This window comes from Ranitomeya variabilis, chromosome 6, assembly GCF_051348905.1.
Source record: "Ranitomeya variabilis isolate aRanVar5 chromosome 6, aRanVar5.hap1, whole genome shotgun sequence".
Lineage (NCBI taxonomy): Eukaryota > Metazoa > Chordata > Amphibia > Anura > Dendrobatidae > Ranitomeya > Ranitomeya variabilis.
In genome coordinates this window covers 517,751,852-517,770,051 of record NC_135237.1, presented here as the reverse complement: position 1 = coordinate 517,770,051, position 18,200 = coordinate 517,751,852, and the positions used below count along the sequence as shown (strand labels likewise).

General features: G+C 41.1%; 1 protein-coding gene across 1 annotated transcript in view; it reads right to left on the bottom strand.

Moving 5' to 3' along the window:
• The window catches only part of ATP6V1C1 (ATPase H+ transporting V1 subunit C1), a 45,419-nt gene that overhangs the window by 15,070 nt on the left and 12,149 nt on the right, over positions 1–18,200 (bottom strand). The window contains exons 2-8 of the mRNA XM_077270984.1: positions 13,685–13,853; positions 13,427–13,494; positions 9,609–9,694; positions 8,233–8,327; positions 5,483–5,574; positions 3,836–3,934; positions 364–432 (exon numbers count right to left, since the gene is read on the bottom strand). Coding sequence (XP_077127099.1) covers positions 364–432; positions 3,836–3,934; positions 5,483–5,574; positions 8,233–8,327; positions 9,609–9,694; positions 13,427–13,494; positions 13,685–13,816 — 641 coding nt within the window. The 5' untranslated portion in view covers positions 13,817–13,853. The remainder of the gene's footprint in view (positions 1–363; positions 433–3,835; positions 3,935–5,482; positions 5,575–8,232; positions 8,328–9,608; positions 9,695–13,426; positions 13,495–13,684; positions 13,854–18,200) is intronic.

Sequence of the window (18,200 nt, the reverse complement as noted above, 5' to 3'; positions counted from 1 at the left end):
GTCTACCTGCCATGCCACCTATCGGCTGTGCTGTCTGTTGTCCCAATGTAGTGGAAGGGACAACACTGAAATACTCTGTGCTGCTGCTACTAAGTCGACTGATGGTCAAATTATTTAATTCTCCCAGCTCCCCTATAAAACTCCCCTATAAAATTGCGACAAACATCTATGTATATTTCATAAAAAAGAAAAAAGCCAATAGCTCATTTCCTGTAAGAAGGAATGATCGGGCATGCTAACATTAAACATGCCTGATCCTTCTTTCCTCTGACATCTGCTGTCCGGGGGATGGGGCGACTCTTCTAAACATTAGATTGGCAGGTTTGACACCTTTCTCCTACACTACGCTTGCTGGTCACTTACCTGCTAGAACGTGGCACCACCATCTCAGCCAGAGTTTCATATTGCTTAACCCAGTCATTATAGTTCATTCTGAAAAACAATGGAGAAAATACATTTTCTTTAATAAAACTAAATCTTGTAAACCAGTCATCAGATAGCTTTACCAAGGGTGTCCATGAGCACTCATGTCCTGACACTGTCAAAAGGATGTTGTTAGGCCTTCAAAAATATTATGAAAAGATCTACTTTTAAATGGTGAATGAGTCTTACGTAGTGCGACAGACATGGTCCTCCATATCTCACCATTATTTGCCAGCACTACTACCTATAGGATTGAGAAAAAAAGAGGGGTCTTGACTAATTTAAAATTCAAAACGATTTGTGTTACCCTGCAAAATCTGCCACAGCCCACAACTGTAATAAATTACGGCAAAATACTGAAAGTGGATTACGGATGGATGGATGGAGATGTGGATGGACGGACGGATATGCTGATGGACGGATAGAGATGTTGATGGACGGATAGAGATGTTGATGGATGGATGAATGAATGGAAATGTGGATGGATGGATGAATGGAAATGGTGATGGATGGATGGATGAATGGAAATGGTGATGGATGGATGGATGGATGGATGAATGGAAATGATGATGGATGGATGAATGGAAATGTTGATGGATGGATGGATGGATGAATGAAAATGTTGATGGATGGATGGATGAATGGAAATGTTGATGGATGGATGGATGGATGGATGGAAATGTTGATGGATGGATGGATGGATGAATGGAAATGTTGATGGATGGATGGAAATGTTGATGGACAGATGGATGAATGGAAATGTTGATGGATGGATGGATGGATGGATGGATGGAAATGTTGATGGATGGATGAATGAAAATGTTGATGGATGGATGGATAAATGGAAATGTTAATGGATGGATGGATGGATGGATGGATGGATTAATGGAAATGTTGATGGATAGATGAATGGAAATGTTGATGGATGGATGGATGGATGAATAGAAATGTTGATGGATGGATGGATGAATGGAAATGTTGATGGATGGATGGATGGATGAATGGAAATGTTGATGGATGGATGGATGAATGAATGGAAATGTTGATGGATGGATGGATGAATGAATGGAAATGTTGATGGATGGATGAATGAATGGAAATGTTGATGGATGGATGAATGGAAATGTTGATGGATGGATGGATGGATGGATGGATGGATGGATGGAAATGTTGATGGATGGATGGATGGATGGATAAATGGAAATGTTGATGGATGGATGGATGGATGAATGGAAATGTTGATGGATGGATGGATGAATGGAAATGTTGATGGATGGATGCAAATGTTGATGGATGGATGGATGAATGGAAATGTTGATGGATGGATGGATGGAAATGTTGATGGATGGATGAATGAAAATGTTGATGGATGGATGGATAAATGGAAATGTTAATGGATGGATGGATGGATGGATGGATGGATTAATGGAAATGTTGATGGATAGATGAATGGAAATGTTGATGGATGGATGGATGGATGAATGGAAATGTTGATGGATGGATGGATGAATGGAAATGTTGATGGAAGGATGGATGGATGAATGGAAATGTTGATGGATGGATGGATGGATGGATGGATGAATGGAAATGTTGATGGATGGATGAATGAAAATGTTGATGGATGGATGGATAAATGGAAATGTTAATGGATGGATGGATGGATGGATTAATGGAAATGTTGATGGATAGATGAATGGAAATGTTGATGGATGGATGGATGGATGAATGGAAATGTTGATGGATGGATGGATGAATGGAAATGTTGATGGATGGATGGATGAATGGAAATGTTGATGGATGGATGGATGGATGAATGGAAATGTTGATGGATGGATGGATGGATGGAAATGTTGATGGATGGATGAATGAAAATGTTGATGGATGGATGGATAAATGGAAATGTTAATGGATGGATGGATGGATTAATGGAAATGTTGATGGATAGATGAATGGAAATGTTGATGGATGGATGGATGGATGAATGGAAATGTTAATGGATGGATGAATGAATGGAAATTTTGATGGATGGATGGATGAATGAATGGAAATGTTGATGGATGGATGGATGAATGAATGGAAATGTTGATGGATGGATGGATGGATGGATGGATGGATGGAAATGTTGATGGATGGATGGATGGATGGAAATGTTGATGGATGGATGAATGAAAATGTTGATGGATGGATGGATAAATGGAAATGTTAATGGATGGATGGATGGATGGATTAATGGAAATGTTGATGGATAGATGAATGGAAATGTTGATGGATGGATGGATGGATGAATGGAAATGTTGATGGATGGATGGATGAATGGAAATGTTGATGGATGGATGGATGGATGAATGGAAATGTTGATGGATGAATGGATGAATGAATGGAAATGTTGATGGATGGATGGATGAATGAATGGAAATGTTGATGGATGGATGGATGAATGAATGGAAATGTTGATGGATGGATGGATGAATGAATGGAAATGTTGATGGATGGATGGATGAATGAATGGAAATGTTGATGGATGGATGGATGAATGAATGGAAATGTTGATGGATGGATGGATGAATGAATGGAAATGTTGATGGATGGATGGATGAATGGAAATGTTGATGGATGGATGGATGGATGGAAATGTTGATGGATGGATGAATGAAAATGTTGATGGATGGATGGATGAATGAATGGAAATGTTGATGGATGGAGGGAGAAATGGATGGATGGAAATATAGATTGAGATCTGCATGGATGGAGATATGGATGGACGGATGGATGAAGATGTTGATGGATGAAGATGATGGTGCGTGGATGGATGGAAAGATATAATGAATAGATGGATGGTGGAGATTATGATGGATGGATGGGAAGGATGTATGAACACATGTAGAAAAAAATGGAACAGAACAATATTAGAACATCGGGTGCTCAGGACTCCCCAGCAATACATCCATTACTTGCCAGAATTCCATAGAAACAAAAAGGCAGAACTCCATTAGTTTTCCAAGTAATAGTGGATTTTATTCAGTCCCACATGGTGTGGCGACGTTTTGGCTCAAATGAGCCTTTCTCAAGCCTGAGAAAGGTTCAGTTGAGCCGAAACATCACCATGCTGTGTGGGGCTGAATAAAATCCACTATTACATGGAAAACTAGTGGAGTTCTGCACCTTCCTGTTTGTGTGTATGGAATAGATGGAGATAATGGTGCGTGGATGGAGAATATGAAGGATGGATAGATAGAAAAATGGATGGTGGAGACGAAGGATGGATGGATATGATGGTTAATGGATGGATGGAGATGAATGGCAAGAGATAATGATGATGGATGGCTGTGCTGACGATGGCCATCTCCATACTGGCTATCGTCGAGTGAACATGAAGCAGAATATACGTCTTTTCGCAGCTGGCAGCACTTACTTTGGAACAACTACTAATAGTGTGATCAGATATTCAGAATCCAGGACGAAGTCATCTTTCTTCACAATCTCAGCCAGGCTTCTGGTTATTAAGCTTCCTCTGCAGGAAAAACACAAACACGTGGAAACGAAAATCAATCTTGTTAACAGAACAAAAAAGAATTATATAATAACTGTAATGAGGTTAAAAGGTTCGAGTCAATATTATAAAACTAAATGATTGAAAAAATGAAAAAATATATTTTATTTGTACTGAGTGATCGTTGTGTGTGTGGTTTTCAGCAATATAAGATAACATTAAAGATTTTTCCTCCATACTTTTTGTATCAATTGGCCTTTAAGATCTCTGCTTGCTGTAATATAAAGGAACCAAGATTGTATAAAAATCTGTTCTGGTGTGGTGATGGACGCACAGGTCCACACCTCTGACAGCTGTAATGGGGGTGCCATTCTGTGCGGACCCCAACCATGCCATAAAGTCCCAGGTGTTAATACCCCTTTAAGTTTTTATGGGGCCCTTGGTACTGTCTCTAGCTGGCAGTGTGGCCCCTCACTGTAGAGAATTTGTGTTGCAATGGCCTCCATACTGCGTGCTTTACTTATGCTTCTCATAATGGCATTTAAAGGAGAAGTTAAAGGTCCGCTTGAGTAAATCTGTCAAGAAAGGACTCACTTCCCAGAACATCAAATTTTCCAACAGACCTAGAAACTCACATGATAAAAGGAAAGAAGGAACTAAACTAAGAAATGTATTTTAACCCCTTCCTGACATGTGACGTACATGTATGTTATGTGCGGGGTTGCAGGTGTTTGAAGAGGGCTCAGGAGTCCGCTTCACACAGAGTAAATGCTGGCTGTGGTATACAGCCGGCACCTGCCTGTAACACGAGTGACCAGAGCTCCGATCGCTGCTGTTTACCAATTTACTGTTGTCAATCACTGAGAGTAGCAAGTAAATGATGTGTTTGCTGGTGTGTGCACCAACTCCCATCAGTAGCAGCGCCTCCCCAAAAAAATACAGTGAAAAGCATTTAAAAGGTCGTTTGGACCCGAAAATGATGCCAAAAAAGAGGTCATCTCTTCACACAAAAAAAATAAATCCACAGACGGCTCCATCAACGGAAAGCCAAAAAAAAAAAACGTACGGGTCTCAGAAAATGACGACAATAAACCCACAATTTTTTTTTTGCCAACAGGACCAATTTTTCTAAAAAAAAAAATACAATAAAAAAATAATAATGGTGGAATCGCATTTTTTTTTATTGCTGTTTTATTTTAACATTTCACCCCACTTGGAAGTTTTCTCCCAGGTTTTTCATGATGTATGGATAACTGAATAGTGCCATCTAAAAGCTACAACTCAGCTGTCAAAAACAATCCGTCATATGGGTAAATTGGCAAAAAAGGAAAAAGTTATGGCTCTTGGAAGAAAAGGAGGAGAACGAAAGCACAAACATAGAAAATCGTCAGTCATAAGGGGGTTACCGTGTCATATCTTGTGTTAAATGGTGGCTGCCTTTATGTAGAGAAAAAAATTTTTAGAGTCCATGGTGGTTGATACCAATAAAAAGTATAAACACCGAGGTCTCACGATTTTTAGCGTTTTTTTTCTAGGTTAAGAGAAACTGTGGAAAATGTGGAATCTTACGCATTTTTCCTTTCAAGATTTTGTAGGTTTCCTTTCAGGTTGTTGTAGGCAGATGCTCGCGCTTTCAGGTCATTGTCAATCTGTGTAACACCCTGAAAAAGGACAAGAGGTACAGTCAGACGAGTGCACCCAACAGTGCCACTGACGAGCACGAAAGATGCAATGCTTCGGAAGGTGGAAGAAAAATGTTCCAAATGTGACGCCCAAGTCCAGGCACAATACCTCAGCCTAGGACGACACCGCTTTCAATTTTCCATCACTTTAAAATAGAGATTGTTGGGACTACACAGAGTATGACTGACACAGATCAATCTCTGCCCTGCTACATCGCAGCATAATGCAGGTGAATGGGACTGCACTGTGACCCGAAGGACATTGTAACTGAAACAGGCAATATAAAACCATAAATCCAAATGGTTCTGTCTTTTCGTGACCCGCTTGTTGCAGTCCCCTGATTGCGATCAGTAAGTCACGAAAAGACAGAACCAGTTGAATTTGCCATCACTATCGTCATTCATTCATCTATCATCATCTCCATTCATCCATCCATCCATCATCTCCATTCATTCATCCATCGTCATCTCCATTCATCTTCTCCATTCATTCATCCATCATCATCTCCATTCATCCATCCATCCATCGTCATCTCCATTCATCATCATCTCCATTCATCCATCATCTCCATTCATCCATCATCATCTCCATTCATCCATCCATCATCATCATCTCCATCCATTCATCATCATCTCCATTCATCCATCCATCCATCCATCATCATCATCTCCATTCATCCATCATCATCTCCATTCATCCATCCATCATCATCATCTCCATCCATTCATCATCATCTCCATTCATCCATCCATCCATCCATCATCATCATCTCCATTCATCCATCATCATCTCCATTCATCCAGCCATCATCATCTCCATTCACCCATCCATCATCTCCAATCATCCATCCACCATCATCTCAAATCATCCATCATCATCATCTCAAATCATCCATCATTATCATCTCCAACCATCCATCATCATCTCCTCCCTGGTTTCACCCCCAAAGATAGCTCTATTCTGCGAAATGAAGGTGAACCGCTACTAAAAGTCTCAAAATATCCAATTGGTTCTAACTTATTGACTCGTTACAAACGTGAGCAAGACTTCGCCACTTGCTTGCAATGGAACCCTATTCCCTTATAATGCGATCTTTGGCAGCGCAGGCTGTGTTTGTCGTCTATCTCAACTATATAACATGAGAATGTTTTCCCCCATTTATGAAAAATATTTGATAATACTTACAGTCTGTAAAATTTACCAATTGCAGAAGAGCTCTCCTTTCATAGCTCTAAACTATCCCATACACATTAGAGACCAAACTGACTATTTTGACAGGATCGGCTACCAGCTGACATGTATGGGTGGCTTCCCGACTGTTGCCCAAACAGATGATGTTGAGGAAAAGAAGGCTCATGCATGTTAAGTGACCAACTCAATTTTTTCCTCAAGAAAATGAGTCGCTGCCAGAGGGGTCAGAAAGCAGAGTATTACTCCACTGAACTTAAACACATTCTGGGCAAAACAAAGTGTCCATGCCCATAAAAGGATCAGGAAAGATAGCCATCAGCTGATTGATACCATAGCTTTTAAAACAGGACATTTCGATGGATTTTTTTATAATTCGTCTTCTTCCTCCAATTGCTGCTGTTTCACCGATTCTGCAACAGTTTTTCGTTATCTTCTGTTCCCCACCTTTCCAAAGTTATGACCCCCAATAATATTGGTACTAAATCTTCCTTTCAACAATTGTGCGTTCATTGCAGAACTTCTTTGTGGGCGTGACCGTGTACTGATTGGCCAGCATCAGAGAAGAAAAAGCCAATGCCTACAGTGAAGTTCTGTGGTACACGCCCAGGAGGTTGAAGGGAAAATCTTGCAACTTTATAACTAGAAGGCATAACTTTATTTCGCAGGGGCACAGAAGAAAAAGAAAAACTGTTCCTGAATTAGTAGAACAGCAGCAATTAGAGGAAGTACTAAGTTTAAATTAAAAAAAAAAAAGCTTGTTAAAAGGTCCCATTAAACAGGCTCATAATGGGCCAAAGAAGTGCTCATAAGAACAAATCAATCCCAATCACCGACCCCTATAAAAAAAATAAAAAATCACTGATCAGAGCCAAATGCTTGTTCGGCATCTGCTTGGATCATTTAGGTCAGCCTTATATTTATCGCTGTTGGCAGACATCAATATGATCGTTTGGCCCTTAGGTGGCTTGCATCAGCCCGCATATACGAGCGCTGAATAACTAACTGAATGACAATCATACAAACCCAACTTGAGATGTTTGGGTACTTTAATAACTCGGAAGTGTTAAGACACTGAGGTTTCACCAGGATCACAAGATGAATAAAGCCCCAGTGTCTACCGATGTGTGGTGCGTAGATCTCAGCTATAACTCCCCGATCAGTGACTTTTTTGTTTGTACACGCTGGAGAATTTCAGACTGTCATGCTGCATTTCCATACGGGTTATATATGGTATTGCTGCCTCCGTGCATCATGTGAACATTTCACACAACAGTATGCATGGTCTGCCAGGAACAGAGCCGCCCTGACTATTCTCAGCCTCGTTAACGTACATAGGACAGGAATAAGCACAAACATCCTATTCCCTTTTCCATGAGACCATTTTTCCTCACCCTGGGCTAGAGTTTCCAAGGTGGAAAATGACAATATTGAAACACGAGTCTTACTTTAGCAATTATTTCTGAGATGTTCTTCAAAGACTGTTTTATGGGGTACTTCGCCATATCCCACTGGAACCTTGTGATGTATGTGACCAAGTCCACTGGAAAATAAAGACATCAGAGAGCGGTGAGGGAACATGCACGTCACACAGGGGCATGAACCGCGGATTCACACGCACATCAGTCGTCATGTGCTCCTTAGTCGTCCTTTTAAGAATGACTGATATAAGTAAAAATGCTGTTTACCGGGTAATCACAGTCCTTCAATTGTCCTCCCATGACGGCTGGTAAAACCTATCATTCAGGACATTATAGGGAAAGCAATAAATAACAATACTTACCGGTATATATGGAGACTAGATTAAAGTGAAATAACAGGCCTTATTAGAAGTAAAGGGATTTTAGGAATGGCCGTCATAGCATAAAAGAAACCCACCTACGCCAGGTAGGGATTAGGGAGAGAATTGGTGCACTGAATCGTCCCACCCTCGGGGCACTTCTAGCTTCATCTACATAAGGATGCAAAGTTTATTTAATCATTGATGAAAAATCCATTTGAAGCCAGAAAGGTATTTATGAACGTGGTATGTAGGGACTTATCTTTTACTATCGTACCCGGCATTGTCATTAGTCTGGTGACCCCAATACTTCTGACAGGTTCCTTTCGATTCAGTCTGATGTATTTCTTTATCATTTGGACCAGCACTGATCCCGAGATTGGGGATCAATAAGGCCCCTTTTGAGAGAAGTGATGGCAACGCATGCACAGAACCCTTCTTTTTGTCTATGGGACGACCAGAGACAACGCATGCAGGGCCATTACTCAAATCAAAGCAAAGTTCTAGGGATTGTGGAAGTTCCTGCCATGGGGCCTTCAGTTATCCAAAATATATCATCTATCCTATCGATAGGTTAAAAAAAAAAAAGCACTCGGAAAAAACTGTATCCCGTAATCCTTTCTAAACATGTATGTGATGTATTGTAGGTGCATTAAGTACTCACAGTCTTCCCCCGTTTACAGCGCCGCTCCGCTACACTTCTGGATCATGCGACTTCTAATCAGACTCATGGATCACACAGGGGTTTACGTTTAGGCCGAAAGTCGCTTTCACAATGTAAGTTTATAGAGACTTATATTGGTGGCCGTAGCACCTTCCGGCACAGCGATCCCAGTGTCAGCCGCCATACATGAGGAGCGTTCATGTGCCCTAGAAGTGGAACGGGTCAATGCTAGGAACTGGGGAAGACGGCGATTAGTAAGTACTTTACTATACCTACAATACATTACATACATATAAAAATGATTAGGGAATGCAATTATTGAATTTTTAATGGCACAACCTTTTTAACCTACATTTTAAAGAGTTTGTATAGGGTCATACCTCCACTGGCCAGTAGGTTCTCCTGCACCTTGTCTCTGCTGTCCTCCAAGACGTCGGCCATGTACTGGGCCACCTTCTTCACCGTTCTGTGAAACATCAATGAAAGAGACACGTATATGAAGAATTTGTGCCGCTGACTAAAACTGGTTGAAATACGATAAGAAAAGAACGACTAATGAAATCTTCAAATACTGGAAGAAATATTTACTTTGTGCCTATATTGTCCGAACCAAAAAAGGTCAAAGAATCGATCATTTGGTGATGTATCCACTAAACGCAAAGAAACCTACACAGCTAATAATCTGTAAGAGTAGGAGATTACAAGGATCAGGAAAATGTCAATCATGATCATAGTACGGACCAGACCGGCTGAAGGCCCCTGACCCAAACTAACAATCCTGTATATGTCTATGAGGCTAGTGAATGAGTCAGTGGACATGTGGCCGGTCTGGAGATTGCTGTCCGCATTTGGACCATGACTGTCACAAGTGTGAAACTGGCCTAAGTCACTAATCATAAGTCACATTACGATAGGATTCTAACCTTTTATTAAAGGGGTTGTCTTAGTTTATTAAATGGGTAAAAATGCAAAGTGCTTGTGAAAACAACTGTGCAATATGCTTATTAAAAACTAGATGGAGGCCGGTAATCGGGAGGGCGGGCTTTGCAGCGTTGAGAATCCCCCCATGTGCTAACCCACCTATCCACTCTCTCTCTCCCCACGTGCTGACTTCTCCTGTCTGTGCTCTCCTCTTTGACCTGTCTACCCCATGTGCTATGTGCTCCTGCTCTACAAAAATGGCGGTGGTCAGTGAATCATTCAGGCAGCGTGCTCACGACAGTGTTCCGCTGGTGGTACCGTGCAAGAGGCTGCGTATGGCGTATACAGTGTGTGTGTGTGTTGCATACGGTGTATACAGTGTGTGTGTGAGATGCGTACGGCGTATTCAGTGTTTGCGTGTGTGTGGTGCGTACGGCGTATACAGTGTGTGTGTGTGTGTGTGTGTGGTATGTACAGCGTATACAGTGTGTGTGTGTTGCATACGGTGTATACAGTGTGTGTGTGCAGTATACGGAGTATACAGTGTGTGTGTGTGTGTGAGATGCGTGTGTGTGTGTGTGTGTGTGTGTGTGTGTGCGTGTGTGTGTGTGAGATGCGTACGGCGTATTCAGTGTTTGCGTGTGTGTGGTGCGTACGGCGTATACAGTGTGTGTGTGCAGTATACGGAGTATACAGTGTGTGTGTGTGTGTGAGATGCGTGTGTGTGTGTGTGTGTGTGTGTGTGTGTGTGTGTGTGTGTGTGTGTGTGTGTGTGAGATGCGTACGGCGTATTCAGTGTTTGCGTGTGTGTGGTGCGTACGGCGTATACAGTGTGTGTGTGAGATGCGTACGGCGTTTTCAGTGTTTGCGTGTGTGTTGCGTACGGCGTATACAGTGTGTGTGTGTGTGTGTGTGTGTGTGTGTGTGTGTGTGTGTGTGTGTGTGTGTGTGTGTGTGTGTTGCAACGGTGTTCTGCTGGTGGTACCGCGCAAGAGGCTGGTACCACCAGCAGTTTCCATATTGAGACACCCATCACTTGGGTGTCCCAATATGGAGGTCGGTGAACTTTCGCCGCTTGGAATTCTGGGATCCGGACGGAACAGGATGTGACGACATTACAAGGTAAGTATATATGAAGATCCTCTCCTTTCTCAAAAACAGAGAGATTTTTAATTCCCTCCAACACGTGGAAGACAAGCTTATTATCCCGCAGCAGCCTGCAAGTGGTGCTCCACTGGTCAGCAGCCGCAGTTAGACGTGCCTGACTAACAAATTATCACCAATGCTCTGGATAGGTGATAACTAATAGATGGAGGGGATCTGACAGCCGGGTATAAATAATAATGAACACGAGTCAGGGGTGCCGCAAAAAAATCTTTCCCAAACCCTCCAGATCCCAACAACTCTGTATTATCCTGATAAAACGACGGCACAAGATCATTCTGGTATATTTTGTGCGGATAAAATCTGGGCATCTAGACGAGGAGAAGAAACGCCGAGCTTTGGCGCCGGCACAATCAGCAGATTATTCTTCCTAGGAGCAGTTTGTGATCGGCAGCTGCTGTCGGGAATTCATGAACGTCTCCGATTTACCAATCAGGTTTTCTACTGCAATCACATGTATGTGAAATCTATTATTACAAATGGTCGGAGCCTCACGGCGAGATGCTCAGCGCCTGTAGACCATGAGTAGCTGCATTGCTTGCCTTTATATACGAGCAGCGGTGGTCTACACTACGTAGAAATCCCTGATCGCAGACTTCTGGGTATTAATCTTATAATTTGAGCTCATTTTTGCAATTACTGTTTAAATCTAGGTCAACACTTGATGCTTTACTCAGTGCCGGCTTGTTAAGGACATGATAAATTCCAAGGTCATGAGCTAAATTGCAGATCCTTTACTGTAACCAGCACACAAAATGATTCCTCTTCACAGGTGATCACTCCGAACACAGATAATTAGCTATAGTAACCAGCAGAAGCCAGGATGGATATATACGTGGATATACACGTAGAGCAAGCAATGGTGGAAGGTTTCAGCTACAGATAGCTGCCTCCTTTGTCGGAAGCCAAGTTGCCTAAGATGCCCACCACATTTACCATTTCAATAGAAATGACGGGAATATGGCAATGCGGAAAACCTTAGAGAGTGGTCATCAGTATCAGATCGGTGGAGGTCCAGCACCCATCACACCCACCTATTTGGTGATTATACCCAGCCTCTTGACGACACTGCAAACACTGCTTAGTGGCCAGTGCTGAATACTCCAGAAACAAAAAACGTCTATTATATGAATAGACACTAAAGGAACAGGTCATCACTGCAAAACATCCTATTGCATTTTTGATTTTCTTAAAATCCACCATCCCATTCCAGAGATACGGGCCTTTATATTTAGAGCTTCTTTTTAATGGTTGTTGCCAAAAGGGCGTGTCACAGGGTAATAAGGCGGATCAGCCTAGAGACACGCCCCAGAGGATCCTGTGACCATAAATATTAACATTAAATAGAAATGCCCAGCTCTTTAGATTTAAAAAAAAAAAAATTAAGTGGCATACTCGGGGAAACAGCAGGAAAATAGGTAAAGACTGGTCATAAAAAAAGAGAAGAATCCAGCAACAGGTGCAATAAAATAATTCTTCTTTATTTAAAGTCCATTAAAATCAAATGTCATGAATAACCGCATACGCGTTTCTGATTCAAGTCCTTATTTTTTCATTAGGTATATGTTACTGATTGGGTTTTCAAAGTGTATACAAAGCTAGCATACTGGGGAAAATCACTTGTATCACGCCCCTCAGGCAATTGGCAAAGCTCTTTAACACTTGATAACACTAACATGTTCAAATAAACAGACTTTCATTAAAAAATGTATATATACGTAGAAAAATATAAAAACAATGTACAAATATACATATGCATAAGTTCCAAAAAAGTACTCAAACATGTATTTACAGTAGCGCTTATTCATAGTGATGGATTATTCAACAGCTTTCGTCCAGGGAAACATCACATATCAGGAGGAGGTCGTCAATATAGCGACCATACCACCTGATATGGGAGGAAAACTTATGGCCTGAATACATAAACAATTCTTCACACCTGGATAAGTACAGACTAGCTAGCGATGGGAAAAAATTAGCACCCATTGGGGCTACTCGCTTTTGTAAATAATATTTTTTTTAAAAAGACTGGTCAATTTTGACCTGGTGACAGGGCAAGCTTTCAAATACATTTATGTTTTTACATTTTAGACAAATACAATATAGCATTTACCCTTCTACAAATGAATCCAATTTAGCCAGTTCATCGGACAAACCGACCAGGACATCTAGCGTGCCGACCTACGTAGAAGCAGAAAACAAAAAATATTATCTGATTTTATAAAGTGCCTGAGATGTATTTTTGTTTGTTATAAAACCTATCATAAAATCAACACTTAAGTGTTTGTTTGCCATGAGTATCCTTGACAGGATCTCTTGGCCATGACCAGATTCCTTTTCCTAAAATCCCAATATTACACAGATCACTTACTTTCAAGTCAGGTATATTAAACTTGTGGTTGGCAGATAAATTGTTATTCTTGATGGTGGCAGCCATGAGTTTTTCCCAAGTTTGCTGGCATGTTTTCTCCCCAGGAGCAGAGATCAACCAAAACTCGGTCATGATTGTGGTTTAAGTGTTGGTTGTAGAAAGAATCTCACTAGAACGACACATAAAATAAATGAGACCAAGATGATCGTTCTTTAAAATGGATAAGGCAAAAGTTACAATGACGGTCCAGTTAGGAGCTTAAAAGTGATATGTAAGTAAGTACCTACAAGACAGTTTTTCTCTTACCACTTGGCTGTTTTTTTCAGCTCACATCTATGGTTTTAGGAGACTGATTAACCGAATGTAGTCCCACTGGAAGCGATGACTTCATTAAAAAAAAAAAAATAAAATAAAAAATCTGTTTGAAATTGGCACCGGCTGCGCAGTAGCATCCATCATCGATCAACGATAGCTGCTACTGCGCAGGTGGCGCCATCTTGGAGAAGGATTTTATTTTTCTCTAGCAAGATGGCTCCGCCAGCACCCGCGCAATAGCAGCTCTCAGATCACCTCTATCGACACAGATAGCCGATACTGCGCAAGTGAGGCCGGCGCCATTTTCAAACTGATTTTTTTATTTTTATTTTTAATGAATATAAGGATAAGAGCAAACCCAATAATTATATGCACATTAGCTATGCGATCAGGCTGCACCACTGGCGCCTGCCTGCAGAATGGTTTTTTTTTTGGTCAGAAGCCATTACACATGAATACCTAAGCAGAACACCACATTAAGACCTCCTTCTCCTACAGCCCCTCCAACAGGCCGCCCCGGAGCATGAGTATATCATTAACTGAAAACTGAACATAAAGCTCAATAAACAACCACACGATGGATTTCATCAACCAAGGTATCATTTTAAGGCCGGAGTCACAAAATTGGTCCAAGTCTTCACGGCATTGACGTCAGAAAGGTGAACTCGCAGGATCTGTCTGATGGCACCACGAGCAGGAGAACTTTCTCACTCTCGCTGTGCCATCAGATAGGTAATAGGTAGTGATGAGCGAGTGTACTCTTTGCTCGGGTGACCTCCAAATATTTTTTAGTGCTCGGAGATTTAGTTTTCATCCCGGCAACTGAATGATTTACATCTGTTAGTACATGTGGGGGTTGCCTGGTTGCTAGGGAATCCCCACATTTAATCAAGCAGGCTAGTAGCTGTAAATCATATAGCTGCCACGATGAAAACAATCTCTGAGCAGCCATAAATACTCGGAGGTCACCCGAGCGTGCTCAGGAAAGCCCGAGCAACGAGTACACTCGCTCATCATTAGTAATAGGAGCTCAGAGAGAGACACTGGGCACACGGTGCTCAGTATCTGCTGGGTGACAGGCTGTATGGTCTCATCACGCAACCATGCAGCCTGTCATCTAAATGTAGCAGAGCTAGAGCCATCATGTGACAAATGGATTAGCAGCATCTCTGTGGAAAGGTGAGGAATATCGCTGTTTGTTTTTTGTTTTTTTTAACTCTTTTACAGATGACAAAGGCATCGGGGGAATGGGCGAGGTCATAAATGTGGTTTAATTAAGAATATTAAAGGAGTCTGTGTCATTCTTTCAATAAAAGGACTTTTTCTGGGTGTCTGTGTTTTCATACAATGTGACTATGGGATTAGTAATGAGGGCGTCTTATTGACACCTCTCCATTACTAACCTCGGGGCTTGATGACACCTGACAATACAAAGGTGACATCAACCCCCCCAACTATCACCCTACTTGCCACTGCTACAGGGCAAGTGGTGAAGGGCAAAGATAAGAGCCAGAATTGGCGCATCTTAGAGATGCGCCTTATCTGGGGAGGCTGAGAGCTAATGTTTTTAGCCTGGGGGGCAGCATCCATGGACCCCTTCCTAGGCTATTAATATCAGCCCGCAGCTATCTGCATAGCCTTTGCTGGCTATTATTTATAGGGGGACCCCACGTTATTTTTTTGGGGGGTCCCCCATTTTAATAGCCAGTAAAAGCTAAGTATACAGATGTGAGCTGATATTAATAGCCCCTTCTCAGGCTTTAAACATCGGCCCCCAGACATCGACTTTCCCTATGCTGGTTACGAAAATTGTGTGGCTTCACCCAACCACTAACCATGAGTGGAGAAAATGTTATTCTCTGAAAAAAGGACAAGAAAGCAAAAATTCTACTGGGGTATGTAAACTTTTGAGCACAATTGTACATGACGTGCAGCACAGATTCATCTCAACTAAAAGCAGAGATCATTAGATCAGGAACAGAATAGGTATTTATAACATTTCATAAATTTCCCAAATTCTTACGAAAACATTTACAGCAAATCCTGCATGGTACTACTGCACCCAATTTATTATATTTTAGCACTCGGTCCATTCTATATTGACTTCGACTACACCAAAATGCACACAGTCTCCGACTCCACAGCCCTGATTTTTATTGATTAAAGCCTATACGGCTATACTACTGGGCCATACTACTTTGTAAAGACGAGTTTCCTTTAAGAGAAAGCAGAAGCGAAAATTCTCCCTAGGACTAAAAATAAATATTTAGGTAAAACGCTTCCCTAAGTAGATACCAGTACTGCACACTATAAACCGCTTGACACTAATAATTAATTTCCATCTTGAAGCGTCCGAGTCACAGCATTAGTAACGAAGAGTGGCCTTTCTTGCTGTACAACGCTAACAACAAATTAAAGGACATCAGAGAAGTTTTTCACCTTTATTTGTTCTGTTCGTCGAGCCGTCACAACTTGAAAACGGTGTTAAAAGATGATCTCTAAGTACAAGTATCGAACGACTGCACACAAATAGTTCTTCATTAATTCTGCACTTTCATCCAGAGCAGCAATCAGAATGTGCCAGCACCCTCTGCCTGTTCAGTACCTTGTCCACAGCTGAATAAAGCTGCAGTACATTAGACAATGTGCAGCGGTATGATGTCTGCAGCGCTCACTGACGCTAACTACACATTATGGGGATGTCAGCGCAAGTCTTCATTTATTTCCACTATAGATGGGTTTTTTATTACTTTCCGCATATACCGATTATCCGTAGAAATAAAATCACCTGCCTAATATTGTGAAAACCCCTCCTCATTCCTTCAAAACCCATTACCTGTCAAAGCAGCAGATCATTATAGTTCTTGAAGCTATGAGCTGCGACCTCCAAGATTTGGGCTTGCTTGTCCATCCCACATCAGATCTGCAAATTTTGGAAACCAAGTCCCTTTGCATATTTTAATTTTCCAAAGGAGAACTGCATTGCCTAAAAGTCTCCTTACCCTCCACAAACGTAAAGACGTTACCCCCTGTAAACCCAGTCAAAATATGTTGTGCTCCTCAAACCATTCCTGAACGATATTTGCAGCTGACAGAGCCTCTGGCCACTGCTCCTCACACATCAATGGACCTTCGGTACTTATGATTTTGCTGCAGATTGACCAGTTTTCACCAATTTGGTGGGTACCGTACTCACCCCCGTTACATCCAACACATCAGATTTAACAACTGGCTGCCTAATATATTCCACCCCTTGACATGTGCCATTGTCACAGCCTGATGTTAAAATCCTTACTAGACAGTGGTTTTAAAATGTGGCTGAATGTTGTATATCTAAAGCCTTGTTCACACCATGTGCTTGTGGTCTACTTGAACTATCAGTTTTTACTGTAAAAAAAATATTGTAATGCATAAGTCTGCAAAGTATATAACGTATGTCAGACAGTATTCATTTGTACACATCAATTTTTTTATTTACAAGGTGTAAATATTCAACTCTCATCCATTAAAAGACGAAAAAATTATTTTTTATTTTGTTTTAAAACATTGCAGCCTATGAAAAACAGATGCAAACGTATTGTCATAAGTTTGCATAATGTTTTTCTCCCAGAAAACAAGTTGTAAGCTCCATGTCCATTAAAACAAAAAAAAAACAAAACACCTTTTTATCTGCCATATAAATGCTAAAAAAATAGGTATTGTTGTTTCAACTATATTACTATATAAAAACATGTAGCTCTAAAATATTACAAATCTGGTGTGAAACAAGCCTAAAATGAAATAGAACTCTGCAAAAGGTCTTGGTTAAAAAAAAAAAAAAAAAAAGTTCTTCTTTGTCTCCATGGCAACAGACTACAAACAACTCTGTAGTCAGCTAACGTACGTCTTGCTACCCTAAAACATGTGTGTAGAGGACAATAACGGACTGTGACTGAAGGATAAGAGCGCTTCATTTTTGGCTTTTATTTCTTTTCCCATAAAAGGTCTTTGAAAGCTTCCCATCATTTACCCGCGGTTACCCGTCTGGATCATAGCTGAACTAAATCCCAAATGTCAATTTACTAAGATGGTAATTGAGCAGACAGGAGCCCACAGATGGATGGAACGACAGGAATTACATAAGAGAATGAAAAAGAAAGGTAATAAAATTAAAAAAATAAATAAATAAAAAAGGCAAAAAATGTCCTCTAGAAATGCTGTT